The sequence below is a fragment of the Marmota monax genome, unplaced genomic scaffold, assembly GCF_021218885.2.
Source record: "Marmota monax isolate L192 unplaced genomic scaffold, Marmota_monax_Labrador192_F-V1.1 WCK01_AAM20220418_F8-fsc00167, whole genome shotgun sequence".
Lineage (NCBI taxonomy): Eukaryota > Metazoa > Chordata > Mammalia > Rodentia > Sciuridae > Marmota > Marmota monax.
Genome location: NW_026694116.1, coordinates 605,887 through 624,543, shown reverse-complemented (window position 1 = coordinate 624,543; position 18,657 = coordinate 605,887). Strand labels below are relative to the sequence as shown.

At 47.1% G+C, this 18,657-nt stretch overlaps 1 protein-coding gene across 13 annotated transcripts in view; it reads right to left on the bottom strand.

Moving 5' to 3' along the window:
* The window catches only part of Pnpla7 (patatin like phospholipase domain containing 7), a 69,367-nt gene that overhangs the window by 50,346 nt on the left and 364 nt on the right, over positions 1–18,657 (bottom strand). For 12 of the 13 annotated variants that reach the window (XM_046465391.2, XM_058585866.1, XM_058585865.1 and 9 more), the window contains 8 exons: positions 16,779–16,853; positions 16,597–16,684; positions 16,101–16,180; positions 14,870–14,961; positions 14,583–14,723; positions 13,774–13,933; positions 12,015–12,095; positions 1,006–1,134 (listed from right to left, as the gene is read on the bottom strand). In XM_046465391.2, the coding sequence (XP_046321347.1) occupies positions 1,006–1,134; positions 12,015–12,095; positions 13,774–13,933; positions 14,583–14,723; positions 14,870–14,961; positions 16,101–16,180; positions 16,597–16,684; positions 16,779–16,853 (846 nt within the window). Of the gene's footprint in view, positions 1–1,005; positions 1,135–11,886; positions 12,096–13,773; positions 13,934–14,582; positions 14,724–14,869; positions 14,962–16,100; positions 16,181–16,596; positions 16,685–16,778; positions 16,854–18,657 lie in introns of those variants that run through there. The other variant, XM_058585876.1, reaches the window with a different exon arrangement.

Sequence of the window (18,657 nt, the reverse complement as noted above, 5' to 3'; positions counted from 1 at the left end):
CATTGTTTTTGTAAGTTTTCTATAAATCTAAATTTACTCTAAAATGAGGTATTTAATTTTTAATTAAAAATATCTTTTGGGAGCTGGGGTGGTGGCTCAGTAGTAGAGTGCTCGCCTATCGTGTAGGTCACTGGGTTCGATCCTCAGCACCATATAAGAATAAATAAATAAAATAAAGGTATTGTCTCCATCTACAACTAAAAAATAAAAAATAAAAAAACTTTTGGAGGGAATAGGATATCTGGAAAATCTAAAGACCTCTTCCCCTACCCCCAGTACTGAGAATTAAACCAGGGGTACTTTACCACTGAGCCATACTCCCAGCCCTTTTTATTTTTTACTCTGAGACAGGGACTCACAGCTGAGGCTGGCCTGGAACTTGCAAACTCATGAAAATTAATTAATTTTTATTGTACAATACACATTACTGGGGCTGGGGCTCAGTGGCAGAGCACTCATCTCACATGTGTGAGGCCCTGGGTTCAATCCTCAGCACCACTTAAATGAAAGGGTATTGTGTCCACCTACAACTAAAAGAATATTTTTTAAAATAAACAAATAAATAAATAAGTAAATAAATATACACACACACACACACACACACATACATTACAAAAACAGCCTTAGTTATAGCTGGGCATGATGGTGCACACTTGTAATCCTGACCACTTGGGAGCCTAAGGCACAAGGATCACAAGTTCCAGGCCTGCCTCAGCAACTTAGCAAGGCCCTGTCTTGAAAAAAATAAAATAAAAAGGGCTGGGATTGTAGCTCAGTGGTAGAGCAGTTGCCCAGAATGTATGAGGCTCTTGGTTTGATTCCCAGTACTGCAAAAAAACAAAAAATCACTAGGTCCTATGAATCCCACCATTTTCTGGATCTACCAACAACTCAGAACTGACTCCATAAACTGGGAATAGCCCTAATCAAACCTCATGGTAGTTCCCAGGCCCCATGTCTGAGACAGCCATAGCAGCTGGGAAGTTGACCCAAAAAGTGACTCACCTGTACCACCCTCACCAGTGTTTCAGGATATTTCTCAAAAACTCCTTGAAAAGCCACAGCTGGAAGCCGAAGGATGGTGGATGGGGCCGCTGCTCGGGCAGAGACTGTTTTGTAAGGTGCAGTGTGACCCTGTAACAAAAGCTCAGTCAGTCCCACACCAGGGACACAGCACAGCTCCTGGGGAATTACCAAGACCCTTGTGGTCCTCTCTGGCTCCCTTTTGCAGAACTCCAAGCTCCTCCCAGTCTGGGCCATGGACAGTGCTATTTTGGGCACTAAACACAGACATTTCTCTGTGTGTTGGCAGAAGTTGGGGGAGGGGGAATACTGAGGATCAAACCCAGGGCCTCAAGCATGCTGGGCAAGTGCTCTACCACTGAGCATCATCCTCAGCCCTTTTTATTTCTATTTCAAGACAGGACCTTGCTCAGTTTCCCAGGCTGGCTTGAGCATGTGATCCTCCTGCCTCAGCCTCCCAAGTGGCTGCGATTACAGGCGTGCATCACCACGCTTAGCCTTTGTCTATTTTTGTTGTTTCTTATTATTTATTTTGAGAGTTTCTTGTGTATTCTGGATACAAGTCCTTATCAAATATGTTTGCAAATATTTTCTTCCAGTCTGAGGCCTGATTTTCTATTCTCTTCACTATGACTTGTAGATGATTTTAATTTTAGTAAAGATCAATTCTGATCTTTACTAAAATTTACTAATTTTAGTAAACTTACTAATTTTAGTAAAGATCAAATCATTCTGATCACCCTATCTAGTCTAGTCACTTCTCAAAACCCACCTCTCAATACCACAGTGGGGCTATCTTCCCACCTCATAACATCACTGACGTGAGGCTTTGAGGATGAAATGCCCACATGAGCTCAGGGGGACATAGGAATTGCCTCTGAAACTGCCTCTGAGTGTCTGTCTCTACTTTGGCTGCCCATGCTACAGATCTGTGTTACATGAGCACACACCTAGTCTACTATGGTTTTATCACGGGTCTCAAAACATAAGCAGTGTGAACCTTAATTTCTGACTTCACTTTCCCTTTCTTTTTTTGCAGGGCCAGGGAGTGAACCCAGCTCATGTATGCTAGACAGATGTTTCACCAATAAGCTGTACCCCCAAACCCCTATTCTTTAAGTTATTTTAGCTATTAGTTTCTTTGTCTTTCCATATAATTTTATAATCAGTTTTTTTTTTTCTTATTTGTGTTGGAGATGGAATCCAGGACCTCTTGTATGCTAGACAAACATTCTACCACTGAGCTAAACCCCCAGCCCTTTTATGTGTTTTTAAATTTTTTAGGTAAGGTCTCACAACGAAGTCTCACTAGGTTGTTCAGGGTGGGCTCAAACTTACGATCCTTTTGCCCCCAGCTCCTGAACAGCTGGGGTTATAGGTGTGCGCACCATGCTCAGCTTTTTCTACAAAACACGCTGCCAAAATTTGGACAGAATTATGTTGGGTAATTTGGGAAGATTTGCCTTCTCAGTAATATCAAGTTTCTCAAACCATGAAAACAGTACATTTCTCTATTTCCTTCATAAAGTTAATTTTCAGCAATATAACCCTGCACATCTTTTAAGTATTTCATATTTTTTAGTACTACCTATCACAAATGCTGTTTACAAAATTTAGACTGACAACTGCTCACTGCTGAGACACAGGCTGTAGCTGCTCTTGTGTGCTGAGGATATCACAGAACTCTTCATCAAGATGGTCTCCTTGCCTGTAAGGCAGTGGCTTGGCCTCCGCTCCAGCCCTTCTGCTTTTCCTTTTCCTCCTTGCCACCCTGGGGAGCCCTCCACCAGGATGCTCAGAGCAGTGAAGAGGACAGCTGCCTGGCCAGTCCCTGGCCTCCCACTGAGGCTGGCCTCAAGGTCAGGATGCTCCCTCCTCCCTGAGATGTTTCCACATCTCACATCATGAAGGGATTCTGGCTTCTGTCAAAGGCTTCTTTTGCATTTCCTAAGATGATTATATTTTTTTTCCTTGAGTCTGTTGCTAGGGTATTCCAAAATCTTGGCATTGGTAACACCCACTCCATTATGATGCAGCCCCCTTCCCCAGGTGCTGCTGGACTCAAGTTTCCAATTTTTGGTTGAGGATATTTGTGTCTCAGTTCAGGAGATACTGGTCTGCAATTTTCTTTTCTCGTAATGTCTGTTTTTGTATCAAGGCAATTCTGGCCTTAAAAGATGAGTTTGGAACCAGTCCCACCTCCTCACTTTTCTGTGAGTCTGTGTGAAATCAGCATTATTTCCGTAAATGTTATGTCAGTGGAACTCTCCAGTGAAGCCATTCAGGTCTGGAATGTTCCTGATGAGAAAGAATTTAGCAAAAAAATCTGACTTTTTTCATATACATGATATTCAGATATTCTCTGCTAGAGAGAGTTTGTCATTCAAGGAAATTTGATTTCATTTAGTTGTTGATTTTGTGGGCATGAGATTCACATTTTCCCTTCCTTCAACCTATAGAGCTGTCTCCTCTTCCATTTCGGACGTCCCAGCTTCGGTCTTCTCTTTCTTCATTGATATGTGCATTTTAGAGCTGTTTTCCAGGAACCAATGCTGTTGACTATATTGTTTTCCATTTTTAATCTCATTGAGTTCTGCTCTTCATTATTTCCTTTCTGTTTGATTTCAGTTTCATTTTCTCTTCTTTCCTAGATTCTTTTTCCTTTTTGGGGGGTTGGAGGGCAGGGGTTTACTGGGGATTGAACTCAAGGGCACTCTACCACTGAGTCCCATCCCCAGTCCTTTTTACTTTTTGAGACAGGGTCTTGAGATCCTCCTGCCTCAGCTTCCCAAGTTGCTGGGATTACAGGTGTGTGCCACTGCATTGGGTTCTTACCTAGATTCTCTAGAGAGAAGCTCATATAATTAATCTGAGGTCTATTTTATTTTCTAATACAAGAACTTGCAGTTATAAACTTTGATATGTTGTATTTTCATTTTCATTCAGTTAAAAAATTTTCTGGTTTTCCCGATTTCTCTCCTTTTTTCTCTCTTTTTTTTTTTTTTTTGGTGGTACTGGAGATTGAACTCAGGGACACCTTACTCCTAAGCTACATCCCTAGCCCTTTTTATTTTTTGAGATAGTCTGGCTAAGTTACTGAGGCTGGCCTCAAACTCGCAATCCTGCTCCCTCAGGTTCCTGAGTGGGGGGGATTATGGGTGGATGCCACTGTCCCCGGCTTGTTCTTTCTTCTAGATGGGAGATGTCCCTCTTCTCCTTGATAGTATTCCTGGATGATATTCCCAGGCTGGACTCACACTTGCAATTCTTCTGTATCAGCATCCTAAGTATGAGATTATGAGTGTGCACCACCATACCTGGCTTAACTCTTTCTTTTTAATATATCTAAGTCTTTTTATATATAAAGTGCACTTCTTATAGACAGTATACAGTTGGATTTTGGAATTTCCATTCAGATTCTCATTTGTATTCAGACTGCTTGTGTGAGTGCCATCACCAACGGGACAGGGTTCAGGTGTGTGGGTGCCATCAAAAATGTGGCTGAGCTCCAGTTGTGTGGAAGAAGACTATTGGATTCGTTAGGTTCAGACCACAGTCGTGCGTGTAAGTAAGTAAATATACTCCCAACCTGTATATTTGTAAAGTCTGGGTTCTGATGCTTTGCTCTGCTCTGCACATGCCATGTGGGAATTCGGCTGAGATTCAGGGTGAGATGTGAATCAAATGCAACTTTCAGAGCCATTGCCCTGCTGTTTGGGGCCCGACCTGAGACTCATGTGTTCCCAAATAAGTGGATCCATGTGCCCAGTACTCACCGCCCCCCCGACCCTCCCCAGGCCCTTTCTCTGGTTCTCTGAGACTCCTAGCAATCTGTAGCCAGCACTGTGACTGCACTGCCTTCAGAGTGCAGCCATGAGGCAGAAGAAAAGCCCAGCCCCAGGAAGCCCCTCATGAGTGATCTCTAGGCTGATCCTCAGTGTCGGCCTGCTTTGTTTCCAGAGGTCTCAGTGTTTGCTTTTGGCATTCTGTCTGGGTCCTAGCTGTGATGAGCAGGAGCTAGGCCCTGGTGGCATCACCCTGCCATAGCAGAACTAGAGTCCTCCTACTTCATTTATACTAATGCAAAAATTTTAATTTCCTTCTTTTTTCAGAACTAGAAAGGCAAAGCCCAACCAACCTCATGGATAGAAGTCAAAAGCCATCACTTGCATAGGTGAGGCTGTGCAGCTACCATAATTGCTCAAGAGAACAGATTCAGTCTTAATATTACAAGGAAGTCCCCGCAAACAAAGCAAAGCCTGGTGAATGTCAGGTCTCCTGGTGTTGCTCTCACTCTGAACAGACTGGGCAGTATCCACGTTGCTGCCCAGCCCAAATGAGAGTACAACATTTGGTTCTCAAGTTCTAGTTGAGCTCTGAAACTCAGCAATTTTTCTTGCATTTGGAATTCTGTCCATTTCCAAACCTTTATATAGATAAAGGTGACCCCTCAGAGACCCAAAACCACATCAAAAGAAACACAAGCACCTTATGCACAGCAGAGTCACCTCCAGCTACAGATCACAACCTCCTTCAGAAGTACTTCACTTACACTTCATGTGAGCTCCCTGTCTACAGGCAACTAAGACACAACCTCACCCTAACTCCCAGGTCCCAGTCACACCACCTGTGCAGCCAGCACATCTCCCAACTGCCAATCAGCTGGGGAGCTGGGACATGTAAAGCAGATCTGGGAGCACAAGGAGATGTGCCCACATCAGGCCCAGAGACAGGCAAGTCTCAGTCCCTGCACTAGAACCATAGCCAAACAGGCACATGTGTTTAGGGGAAGGAGGAAAAAGGGAATCCCAGCTTAACAGCTACTGTTAAACTGCTCCTGTGTGTTTTATTTTTTCAACTACTTATTCACTTAGTCAGAAAAGCATGCTCTCAAATTCACCTAAAGTCAGGAAAGTGAAAACCCCAGGGAAAGCTGTGTGCCGGGCGTGGGCCAGGTATGCACACAACTCCTCTGTAGGCAAGAATCCTCCAGAAACATGCACAGACATCCTCCACGGTATTGTGCGCAACATCCACCTGTAACCCGCCTGGGTGTTAACCAGCAATGGACAACAGTGGTATTACAGATGTCTGAACCAGAAGAGTGCCCACCCATTAACCGTCCAATGCACACAGAATTCTGCACAACTGCATCCAGCATGACACCTCTTAAGAGGCCTAGAGATGAGCAAAAATAACCAAAGGCTACACAGACACCAGAAAAGGTTCAGAGCTATAGCTACCTCCAAGAGAGGAAGCATGGAACTAGAGTGGGTGTGGTGATGCACACCGTATCCATCCTTGATACTTCACCTGTGTGGTAAATCAGGTTACAGACAGTGTGCCTACAGACTTCATAAACATTTAATAAGGCCCATCTCCAATTAAAAATGGTGGGAAAAGATAAATGTTGATCTTTGTTCCCGCATCAAAATCAAAGGTGCTCTGGACTGGGGACATGGCTCAAGCAGTAAGTAGCGCGCTCGCCTGGCGTATGTGCGGCCTGGGTTCGATCCTCAGCACCACATACAAATAAACATGCTGTGTCCACCGAAAACTAAAAAATAAATATTAAAAAAAAATTCTCTCTCTCTCTCTTAAAAAAAAAATCCAAGGTGCTCATCTCTGCTCTTTTAAAAAGACCTAAACTGCCAAGGATTAAGAAAAAAAAAGCCAAGAGATTAAGAACAAAAGCTGCTGAAAGCAAATGACAGAGTCATGACCCAAGGAGCCATCCAGTAACAATGAAAAAGAACAAGATGAGGAAAGAAACTCCTCATGGGAGGGCCTGTAGGAGGCTGGGAGGTAGAGACTAGCACCCCATGTGCCTGACACACAGGCCTGCAGGGTCTCCCCCAGCCCCAAAAACCCCTAGGACAGCAGACCACCAGGTCTGAGCACCGGATCGCCCAACATGGCTAAGTGCTGGAGACCCCTGCCAACTCAGGATAAGAACTGGCTCAGATCCCTGCTTGTAGCAGGTCAAGGACCCACAGCAAGGTGCTGGCCGACTTCCCTCTGGGAAGGTGTTTTAAAGAAAAGCTCTAAGGACACTGGCCCCTGCACTCCAAAGTCCTGAAAGAAGGAGCTGCCACTTCCAGTCAGTCTCCTGCAGGGTCCCTGTTGACCATATGCATGCAGATTTTGCACCTAGCTCTAAAAGGGCTTGAGCTAGCTTTCTTTTTATGACTAACTCAGTAGCTACCATCCCCTAGAGGTAAAGAGCATTTCCAGTCATGGCTCACCTTGTGCCTCCCTTCCCCTAGCCAACACCCAACCCAACCCCAGAGAAAACCAGGATCTGACCTTGACCACACAATCAGAGCACCCAGACTGGCCACACCCCTCACCACATCTTATGGTGGGCTTACTGGCACACAGCCATGCTCATTCACTTGCATACTCTGATGACCACTTCAACTGAGGAGCCGCAAAAGGGGCTGCCACAGAAACCATGTGGCCAAGAAGCTGGAGCATCTGCAGCGTGGCCTTGAGGGACAGGGCTGGATGGCTCTGCCCTCCACCCTCCATGGGGCAGGGGCACAGTGTGTGCCCTCCATCCGGTGGAGCCAGCTCCATATCACACTGGAGATGCACCTTCATGGGTTTCTGTGCTTCACTTTCACATAAATGGATTTCAGGAGACAGGAAAGCCCTGATCTGAAACACGAAACCTGAAACATGCAGAAAAGAAAAACTACGAGGCCCGGACAACTGAGGGAGCAAGAGCAAAGCTCATCCTACTTCACCCCGGCAGCAAGAACAAGATGTGGTTTTTAAAAAAGCAAGAGCTCTTAAAATAAAATTTAAAAAATATGATGATAGAAATTAAAAATTCAATGGAAGATTTAAAAAATAAAGTTGCCTAAGTCCCCTGCCACAAAAGAAAAGCTGAAGCTGGGCATGGTGGCTGTGGCTTGATTCTAGCAACTCAGGAGGCTGAGAGAGAAGGCTCACAAGTTCAAGGACAGCCTGAGAAACTTAGACCTGTCTTTAAATAAATAAAAAAGGCTGGGTGTGTAGCTCAGTGGTAGAGTGCTTGCCTAGTATGTATAAGACCCCGGGTTCCATCTGCAACAGTGCCCCCCCACCCCGCGAACAAAAAAGTTGAGAAAGTCTCTTAGGAAGTACAATAAAAATACAAATAGGGGAGGAGGGGGGGAGCTGGGGTTGTGGCTCAGTGGTAGAGCGCTTGCCTAGCATGTGCAAGACCCTGGGTTCGATCCTCAGCACCACATAAAAATAAATAAACAAAATAAAGATGTTGTGTACAACTAAAAAATAAATATTAAAAAAAATACAAACACAGTGTAGGGGGCTGGGATGTAGTTCAGTTGGTAGCGTGCTTGCCTAGCATGCACAAGGCCCTGGGTTCAATCCCTAGCACCACCAAAACAAAAAACAAAAAAAAACCCGAAGATGGTGCAAAGAAAGAAAGTTTTCAAAAACATACCTCCCTTGCACCTTTATCAGAAAACTAGCAGAGGATCTACTCCAACAAACCAAAAAAGCAGACCAGTAAGGAGGAGATAAAGCCTACTCAGCAGGGCACAGGGGTCCCAGATGGAAGGTTTGCCCAGAGAAAAGCACTCCTTGTGGAGCACGGGTTGGGCTATACATCTGTAATGAGAGCACACACAAAAACATCCTAAACGGCCAAAAAAATAAAACAATTGTTATTTTCAGGAAAATCAAAAGTTGACAAGAAAGGAAATTTAACCCCTAGAACACCACAAGGCTCAGCTGTCAATCTGATGTATAAAGTCTTAGTCATGCATCAGGAGTGAAATGTAGGCAGTGGAGGGAGGCACAGTGAAGCATGCTAGGCACTCAGGAGAAAGCCGTCTTCCTTTTCCATACAGGAAGTCAATGTACCTAAGACGGAAGAATTATTAAACAAGAGAAGCAGTTGCTTAGAAGGAACCTAAGAGTTGGAAAGACCAGGAGTAGAAAAGACATTAAGTGCATGGGGCTGGGAGTGTGGCTCAGTGGTAGAGTGCTCGCCTAGCATGGGTGGGACCCGGTTCAATCCTCAGTACCACATAAAAATAAAGGTATTGTGTTGTGTCCATCTACACCTAAAAAATAAATATTAAAAAAAAGACATAAGTGCAGCTTAAGAACTCATACATGTCATTTTGTAAGAATTTAAATTTTTTAAAAAATGACAAATACAAATGTTTGGTGAGACAACAACAATATAGGTAAAGATTAATTGATCTCTAAATGATCAATTACTCACCATGTAGGTATATTTTATCTCAAATAACAGCCCCTATTTTATTTTATTTTATTGGTACCAGGGATTGAACTTGGGTGTGTTTAATTACTGAGCCACATCCCCAGCCCTTTTTATTTTTTATTTTCAGACAGAGTCTCGCTGAGTTGCTTAGGGCCTTGCTAAAGTGCTGACGCTAGCTTTGAACTTTCAATCCTCCTGCTTCAGCCTCTCAAGCTGCTGGGATTACAGGTGTGTACCGCCATGCCCAGTGCAGCCCCTGTTTTCTACTCCCACTGTCCCAGTGCTGCAGTCCCAGGGAGACAGGCTATGTTGACACCAGCAGAGGTGGGATGGACCATAGCAGGTGGGGACACAGGAGGGATCTGCCATAGCCTGCCACCCTCTTCCTGGCCAAGGGCATCCCAGTACCGGAAGAAAACCAAAAGATCTGGATAAGAAAGAACAGGAAATAACAGAGAAAGCCCACCCCAGTTTACAGTGAACTATTTTTTACTTAAAGAAAAATAAATCAGCCAGGTGTGATGGCCACACCTGTAATCCCAGTGACTCAGGAAGCTAAGCTGGAGGATCACAGTTCCTAGCCAGACTGGGCAACTTAGAGAGGCCCTAAGCAACTCAGGGAGATCTCGTCTCAAAATAAATAAAAAGGGTTTGGGATGTGGCTCAGTGGTAGAGCACCCCTGGGTTTAATCCCTGGGGATGGGGGGAGAAAGAAATCAGCAAAGAGGGAAGGGTGCCAAGTAGCCAGCTGGTGTACCTCCATACGACTAAGGCTTCTAAGCCTGTCCTGGTGCTTCCAGTGCCCCTGACACATCCAGGAATCCCCATGAAGTCAGCTAGGGTACTACAGAGATGGGCTTGGTCACCTGGATACCACTCTGGCCCAACCCCCACCCACGGTGGGTGGCTCCCTCAAAACTGAGTGCTGGCCTTTCAAAGTCTGGTCCAGGGCTAGGGCTTAGCTCAGTGGCAGAGTGCATGTCTAGCACATGTGAGGCACTGGGTTGCATCCTTAGTACCACTTAAAATAAACAAATAAATAAAGGCATGCTATCCATCTACAATAACAAAGGGTATCCTTTTCCACCCCAGCCTAGGCCAAGAGTGTTGTGAAAACACACCAGTCCTGGGGGACACACCTCCAGACCCCTAAACAGTGCAAAGCATGCCTTAGCCAATCTGGCAGAGAGCAACATGGATACATGGGACACCCCAGCATCTGTTTGGAGCCTGCTGCCTCCTGGACAAAGCTGAGGGTTGAATCAGAGAGTCTAACCCAGGCATCCCACAAGGTTCCCTAGGAAGCCTGTGAACTCCTGTGCAGTCTGCATGAACACACCCTGCCAAGCTTCTGTTTCACTGCTTCAGAGATGTGGCAACACAGTTGAGAGAGCTGAGGTCAAAGTTGTCCAACATGCCCAGGATGCTGCTGCAGTGCAGCTTCAGAGTCAAATGGAAACAAATGTGCTCCAAGCTGCAAATGCCACACCCAAGAACTGCTGCACTGCAGAAGAAAGGAGCAGAGGCTCTACCAGTGGTCAAGCACTTGACGAGCATGGGTTCAATCCCAGCACTGCCAAAGGGACTTAACAAGAAGACAGAAAGGGTATCATACTCTTGCCAACAGGGAGAGACAGAGATGTGGGCTGAGGCTGGTCTGACTAGCTGCCTCTATGCCACATTAGGAACTGCTCATCACAGAAAGTAAAAAGTGAGAGGCTGGCTATTTGCTTAATTGTCAGACTAGGAAATGTCAACTCAGGCTACTCGCTATGCTGCGAGGGCAGGGAAAATGAGCAGCTGCACACATCTGGGAGGACCAAGCTCTGCAACTGTGGGGGACCAGCAATCACCTTTCAGTACTACAAATGTGCTCCCCAAGACCCAGCGAGTTCACCCTAAGAATTTCTCCTATAGCCTGGCCTTCAAATACAATGTGATATACACTGAAGACCAGAACTCTGTTGGCTGCATGAGATGGGACAATGGAAAGGTGCCACATAGGATCTGTATGAAACTGGTGTCAGGTCCCTCCTGGGAAGGATCTAGGGCCTGAGGACAAAAGGAAACATTTTGCTCTACAACTTTTATGTCTTTTGAATATTGTAGCACAAGCATGTGTTAGAGTCTAACACTAGTCTCTTAAAATTAAGACAACTGAGGGCTGGGGATGTGGCTCAAGTGGTAGCACCCTCATCTAGCACCTGAGGGGCACTGGGTTCAATTCTCAGCACCACATAAAAAAAATAAAATAAAGATTAAAAAAAAAAAAAGACAACTGAAGCCAGGCACAGTGGCACACACCTATAATCCCAGAGGCTCAGGAGGCTGAGGCAGGAGGATCGCAAGTTCAAAGCCAGCCTCAGCAACTTAGCAAGGCCCTAAGAACTCAGGATGACCCTGTTTCTATAAATAAAATACAAAAAAGTGCTGGAGATGTGGCTCAGTGGTCGAGTGCCCCTGAGTGCAAACCCTGGTATTAGGGAAAAAAAAGAGGCAATTAAAATCCTTTATCAAATTCCTGCCTATCTTAAACACACTACTGAAGCTGTTCCCATGGAGACCCCACCAGTTCATGTGGTCAGAATGAAGGTCCCTCCCATACTAGACCAGTCCTCTACCTCATGTCATTGTGGAGAACTGGCCTCTAACCACGAGCGACCTGCTTTCCAGGCAGGACAGGAGGAGTGAGTGAGGCCTCGATGATAGACCCAAGGACCCTGGAACCGGCTGTGACGTAGACACTCACAGTGATGACATCCAGAATGCTGAGGAGGCTGTGCACGCTGTCTCCTGCCAACACGTCTTTGACTACCACCTCAGTGCCATCCTGTGCAGGAAGAGGAGAGAAAGTCTTGGTTCACAGGGTACCCACTAGGGCATTGAGAGGCCCAGCTAGGACCAGTGAGGCTTGCCTGGCCTCCATCTCCAAGTTGCATCAAAAAGTGGGCACCTTAGGGGCTGGGGTTGTGGCTCAGCAGTAGAGTGCTTGCCTAGCATAGGTGAGGCCCTGGGTTTGATCCTCAGCACCAGATAAAAATAAATAAATTTTAAAAAGCAAAGTGGGCATCTAGATGAAAGGCATAGACTGGCTGGAGTCAGTGGAAGCAGAGGGTTCATAAGGTTGAAACAAGGAAAAAAAGAGGAGGGATGAAATGGATGAAGAAACTCTACTGAACCCAGCCACAGCTCAAGGTCATGACCTATCCTCACTGGGCATATTTGCGTGAAATTTCACAAACCTAAGCTGGTTTTCTGGACTAATTACAAGGGCTATGAGGAATAAATTTAGTTACTATCAGTAAAAACTATGGAATTCTAACATAATTTCTACTAGGCAAAATAACAACAACAACAAAAAATGCAACCTAGTGATTAAATATACAAAGCTCATCTCAGCTTGGCCCAGGAAAGTCCCTTCTGAAGTCGTCCACATCTGGCACTGGTCACCCTCATGAGTCCCTCACATCCAGGTCAAGGGCCATAGAGAGGTAGCTCCAGTCCTTCTGGGAGGCCCCTAGCACATCAGACCAGGAGTCTGTTTATCAGCTGGGTGGCCAGGTGCCCTAGGATTTGCTGGCTCTGACCCCTGGAGACTGGAAAAACCCAAGCCCATCCTTTCTATCTAACCTATCAAGCCCAGCCATTGACTAACCTATAAGAATCAACAATCCTGGCCAGAAAGGACAGTGTGGGAACTATCTTGGGACCACTGCCCACTCTCAGAACAAGGGCAGGTGGGAACCAATGGGACTACAGGTTCTGCAAGGTCAGGGGCAGCCATTACATAAGGTCTAGGACTCCCTAAGCATTCTTTACACAGCGGCATATGATGGGGAAGCCTAGGTCAGACAGCACCAGGAAAAAATACTGATACCATACTCTCAGAAAGCAACACAACAAAAAGAGGGAGAGTGCAACCAGCAATCCTGCCCCAGCAACTGCCCTCTGAAGGACAGACTGGGCACCGGCAAGGCACAAATATTTAGCTCCTAGGTGAAAAACACCTTAAATGGGAAAAGGGATCAAGTGATCATGACATATCAACATAATGATTTATCTATCAAATCATTAATAGAAGTGTTCTGAGGACTTGGAAGAAAAACTTTTAATGTTTAAAGTATACCAATATTTTAACAGAAACAAAACCATTGCTAAGACCAGCTGAGAGACAAGTGCATTATGGGAAAGAACACACAGGGTCCACAGCAGCTGTTTGGTTGTGGGGAGAAAGGTGTGCCTTCTCCCCAAAGAGTTACAGTTTAAATCTTTTTTTTTTAATTTTTTTGTAGTTGTAGAAGAACAGAATGTCTTTGTTAATTTTTACGTGGTGCTGAGGATCAAACCCAGCACCTCATGCATGCTAGGCAAGTGCTTTGCCACTGAGCTACAGCCCCAGCCCTACAGTTTAAATCTTATACTAACTTTCTGATGTGGAGCTGACAAACAGCTGGGTGGAGGCACAGTAGTCCCAGCCCTGTCCTGCAGGCCCCTGGCCCTGGACTCACAGCGTCCTGGATGCAGACTTCCAGCCGCCCATCCTGCACCACGTAGATGCTGGTGTCTGGCTCTCCTGGCTGAAAGATGTGCTCCCCCTCATGCAGCTGCACAAAGACCATGTGTTTGCACAGCTCCAGGAACAGTGGCTTCTCAAAGTGGCCTAGGACCCTGTAATGAGCAGAATGCACTGTGGACACCCACCCAGGGAAGGCGGGGTGAGGGATGTGCTTTGAAAGAGGCTCAAGAGGACACAGGCCATTGTCCCCACTTGCATGACAGCTAGGGTTGCAGATCTATTGCTGACCCAGATCAACCTGCCCATGTTGTATGGCAGACCCAGGTCATCTGGCATCACTGTCAAACAGAATTTTAAACTTCTGAGACTCCCATCAGCTCAAAGAACTTCTGGGGCTATGACCATGAATATGAGACAGACACAAAAACAACCAAAGGCCAAGGTGCCCTCTTGGGATGGGGTGCTGGTACCAGAAAGAGGAAAGATGCTCAGGGTCAGATGCTCAGATGTGCAGCTTTTGATCCCTCCACACGCTTCTTGTGCTTACTCTGGGTTTACCACTGAAAATGGAGACACTAAGAACAGGTGAGGAGGCGAGGGGACCATGAGGCCTTGCTACTGGAGCAGCCTGACCCAACAACCGACCACTCCAGGGCACAGAGACCAGCAGTCCCAGAAAGAAGTCTGGCTTGCCAATACCTTCTGACACAACAAAGCCAAGACAGAGATGGCTGCAGGGAGAAGCATGTTGAGGGAATGCCCATGCTATGGCAAGTCCTCCTGCGCCCATCACTCTCTTACCGAACATTTTTCAGCATGTACAGAACTTCTGATGGCAGATGAGAATTTTTCACATCAAACTCTGTGAGATCAGCCTCCAACAGCGAAGGTGGGGGCTCCTTCGGCTGCAGGGTGGGGTATTCCTTCTTGAAACGTAGAATTCTAAGAAGCAGAGACACATTTACCTTGAGCAAGAACAGAAGAATTAAAAACCAATGCCCTCAGTGCTCCTCTGATGTGGAAGGAGCACAGCACTAGTGAGGATTCCAACAGACTTGCAGTACCCATTAGGAGGAAGTTCCCAGTACCTCTTGGCCAAAGATAGCACCTTAGTTCTCTTCCTGGCCCGCTGCCGGGGTGCTGCTGTGTTCCCCACAAGTGTGTGGGGGAGTGTGGTAACCTGTAGGACAAACAGATGTGTTACACACCCTGTGAACAGGCAGACCTGAGCTCTCAGGGGCCAGACCTCAGGAATTGCCCGTGGGTGGCCCACCATACTGCTCTCAGCTTCCAGGGCTATCTGCAACAATCCCCCCCAACCTCTTGGCTCCTTGAGGGAAGGGAATGCCAGACTCAGGGGACACACACAGCCCCACATATCCACAGGATGCCCTTGATGGCCTCAAGCAGCCAAACTGTCAGAACTCCGTGGCTCCACACCTGCTGGCTTTTGCAGAACTGCGGCAGGGTGTGAGATGTGGCAGATTTGTACAGGCAAACAAGGGTTCAACCTAGACTGCTTATCTCCAGATTGGAGCTCCTTAACTACTAACTCCTATACCCCAACACAGGAGGAACACCCTGGGCGTGGCCCTGAGAGGGTTTATGGTGAAAATGCCTGAGCTAAAATAAAAGTGCAGCACTGGCCAGGTGCTGGAAATACAGGTGCTAGAAGATAAACTATGTTCTTGCCTGTCCTGTCCCCCAGACACCCCTCAGTACTTATAAGGTTCCAGAACCACAAGAGACACTTTTCAGTGTTTTTCCATAGGCCATCAGGAAACTTGGCTCCCCAGCCCCAGAGGATTGGACCTTTGCTCAGCTTAACCTCCTGAGTCCTTGTAGAGACCACCCATTTGAGGGTAGGTGCATGGCCCTCTATGCCCCCTGACTTGCCCCTAGAAATATTCCTGGAAAGCAGCTGTCTCTCCTTACTTCGCGCTGACAGAAACTTGCACTTCAGATGGCCAAGGGCAAAGAGCCTCCTGTCCTTGCACTGGTCAAAGCAAGCTAACTGCTTCAAATCAGACACCCACCCTACTCCAGCCCTCCAGACCAGGTGGTTTGAGGTCAACAAGGCCAGGGATATTTCCAATAAAATGTATTTGGTTTAGTTGGGGAAAGCAGAAAACATTTAGCATGACTTATGACACCCCCCAAAATCCTGTGCCCAGCAGCAAGGGTCATGGACCCCTCAGCAATGTACTCCCAGAGTGCAGGAACCAGAAGCTTAAGGAACCTGGGGAGTAGTGGTCTCCACTCCCCAGGGTGCTGTTCAGGAAAGAGCCAAGGTACCACCCAGGGCTATGAGCAAATTACCTTCCTCATGATCTTCCGACCATAAAACATCACTTTGTCCCGCTTTCGGAACCTGTACTGAGGAGTGGGGTGCACTTGTCCTGCAAGGGGAGGGAAGGGACACTGTGAAGTGGGAAAGCCCCCATCCTGGGCATGGCCCTGAGAGGGTTTATGGTGAAATTGCCTGAGCTAAAATAAAAGCGCAGCACTGGCCAGGGGCTGGAAATACAGGTGCTAGAAGATAAACTGTGTTCTTGCCTGTCCTGTCCCCCAGCCACCCCTCAGACATCAGTGCCTGTCTCAGATCACAGAGGAATCTCATTTCTTCTCACTAGATCCTTGCTTGGGAAAGGGAGGCAGAAAAGGCTCTGCAAAGACTGGAAACCACAGCCTGAACCTGGATTCCAACAAAACCACACCCCTAGAGTCCAAATGCCCATAGGACATGGACACACACCCACACACATATGAGCCCTGTCCCTCCCCCTAGAGCCACAGTACAAACCAAGATACTTACGGAATCGGTTAACCCTTCTGTATACAAAAAAGACAGCAATACTGACAAAGGCTAGGGCCAGGAGGGCTCCAATTGCAATTCCGATCAGCTGGGTAGGCAGGACAAAGTGCACCCATCAGCAAGGCAGACCACAGCCACCAGTTGGCCCAACCAGGTCCATCCCCAGGAAAGCCTGTGATTACCATGGTGGACTGTGAATGCTCCTCCATGAACTGCAGCCCCCAGGAACGCAGGGCAGTGCCTATACAGAAGCCAGCCTGGAGAGGAAAGCAACACTCAGGTTGAACAGACAAATGGCCTGGATTCCCAGCCTGGGCCTGGTCAGGGAGCAAGAGTAGAGTTGGAAGGTAGGGAGGAAGTTATTAGCACCTCTGGAGATTCCAGAGAGAAGTGACCTTGCCAGAGCTGCTGAGGTCCTCTGGGCCTGCCTCCAATGGCAGATAGGGAGCAACCTGTCCTCCTCAGACACTGGGACACACAGGAAGGGTTGCTGACAGCAAATGCCCTGTACATCACTAACACACCTGAATCCTGGGCTCTCATCCTTGAGATGTAAGCACAGGAGAGCAAGCCCCAGCCACAGGGGAGGCCAAGATCATCTCTTGGTGCCCTATGGGAGCCAAATAACTGCTGTGCACAGAAACCCTGAGAAGGTGGGTGGTTGCTGAGGCCTGTATTTGGTTTAGTTCCAGCTGCTCAGAAGGCCAAAGAAGGAAGATCACTTGAGCCCAGGAGTTCAAGATCACCCTGGGAAGCATAAAAAGACGAAGGAAGGAAGGAAGGAAGGAAGGAAGGAAGGAAGGAAGGAAGGAAGGAAGGGAGGGAGGGAGGGAGGGAAGGAAGGAAAGAGAGAGAGAGAAAGAAAGAAACAAACTAACTAAACTAAACTCTGAGGAGCCCTCTGGATTTGGGGGACATCCAATATCAGTTCACATGCCAAAGAGGAAAGAGCAGAGACATCTCCCTGCTGTGTCTGAGAAGGGCACTGACCAGAACTTCAGAAATTCAGACAAGGTGAGTGAGCAACTAACAGAGAAGGCTGACTGGCTCCCAAAGCCTAAGATGGGCCAGACATGCAGCCACTCTCCATTCTCCTGCACCCACCCTGCTCCCAAGCAGCCAGGAGCTAGATGGGGAAGGGCAGGCCATCTACTAATCCTTTCCAGTTTCTACCCAAGTGCCATGGACCAAAGCCCCAACGTTCAGAGAAACAGGTCTCAGATACAACAGCCATGCCAGAAAAGCCAAGGAGGGCAGGAAGGCACCAGGCAAAGTGTCTCTAAGGCAAAATTCTGCATCAAGACCAGAGTGAGAGAAGCAGAAAGCTCATCCCTGTGCACTTGGTGCAGGAGGCAGGTTCAGTCATCAGTCTGAGTGAGGACACCCTCTGAGAAATTCACTGGCAGGTGTTCTCATCATTATGTGAATGTCACAGGGTGTGCTCATACAAACTAAGAGAGCACTGAACTCACCAGGCAAAACAATTCTATTGCATACTGTTGTACCCATGGCCTTCTGTTGGCTGAAACACCCTTGTGCTGCATGTGACTATGCGCACAGTGCACCTCTTGCTTTAGGATTGAGGTACCCAGCGTCTCTCCTTCTTTGTCCCCACTCAGCTCTCAGGAGCTTATTGGTTGGGGAGCATAAGGGCACCCCACCACTCCCTCCACTGATCTAAGTGTGCCCCTCTGAAGTCTGGTGCAGTCAGATTATCCAAGCAAAGGTCTAACCTACTTATATTGCCTGCAATGATGGAGTGTCTCTAGCTTTCTGCTGTTTAATGCATTTACTTTTCTGGCTCAGGAACAAAAAAGCCTTTGGGATATGGCTGTAGTGCTGGACTGAAAAAAGACCCTAAGCAAAGCAAGCAGGCAAAGTCTCAAGCGAAACCGGACCTGAAGGGATGAAAAGATGGTCTCAAATGTCATCCAACAGCCACATGCAACTGTCCATACTGTGAAAGCCTGGCTATCTAGCAACCAGTGTGAGCTCTGGCAAGGCAACTGACCCCAGTCAGTCCTCAGGCTTCAGGAAGTCCAGGCAGAGGAGGGAGGCAGA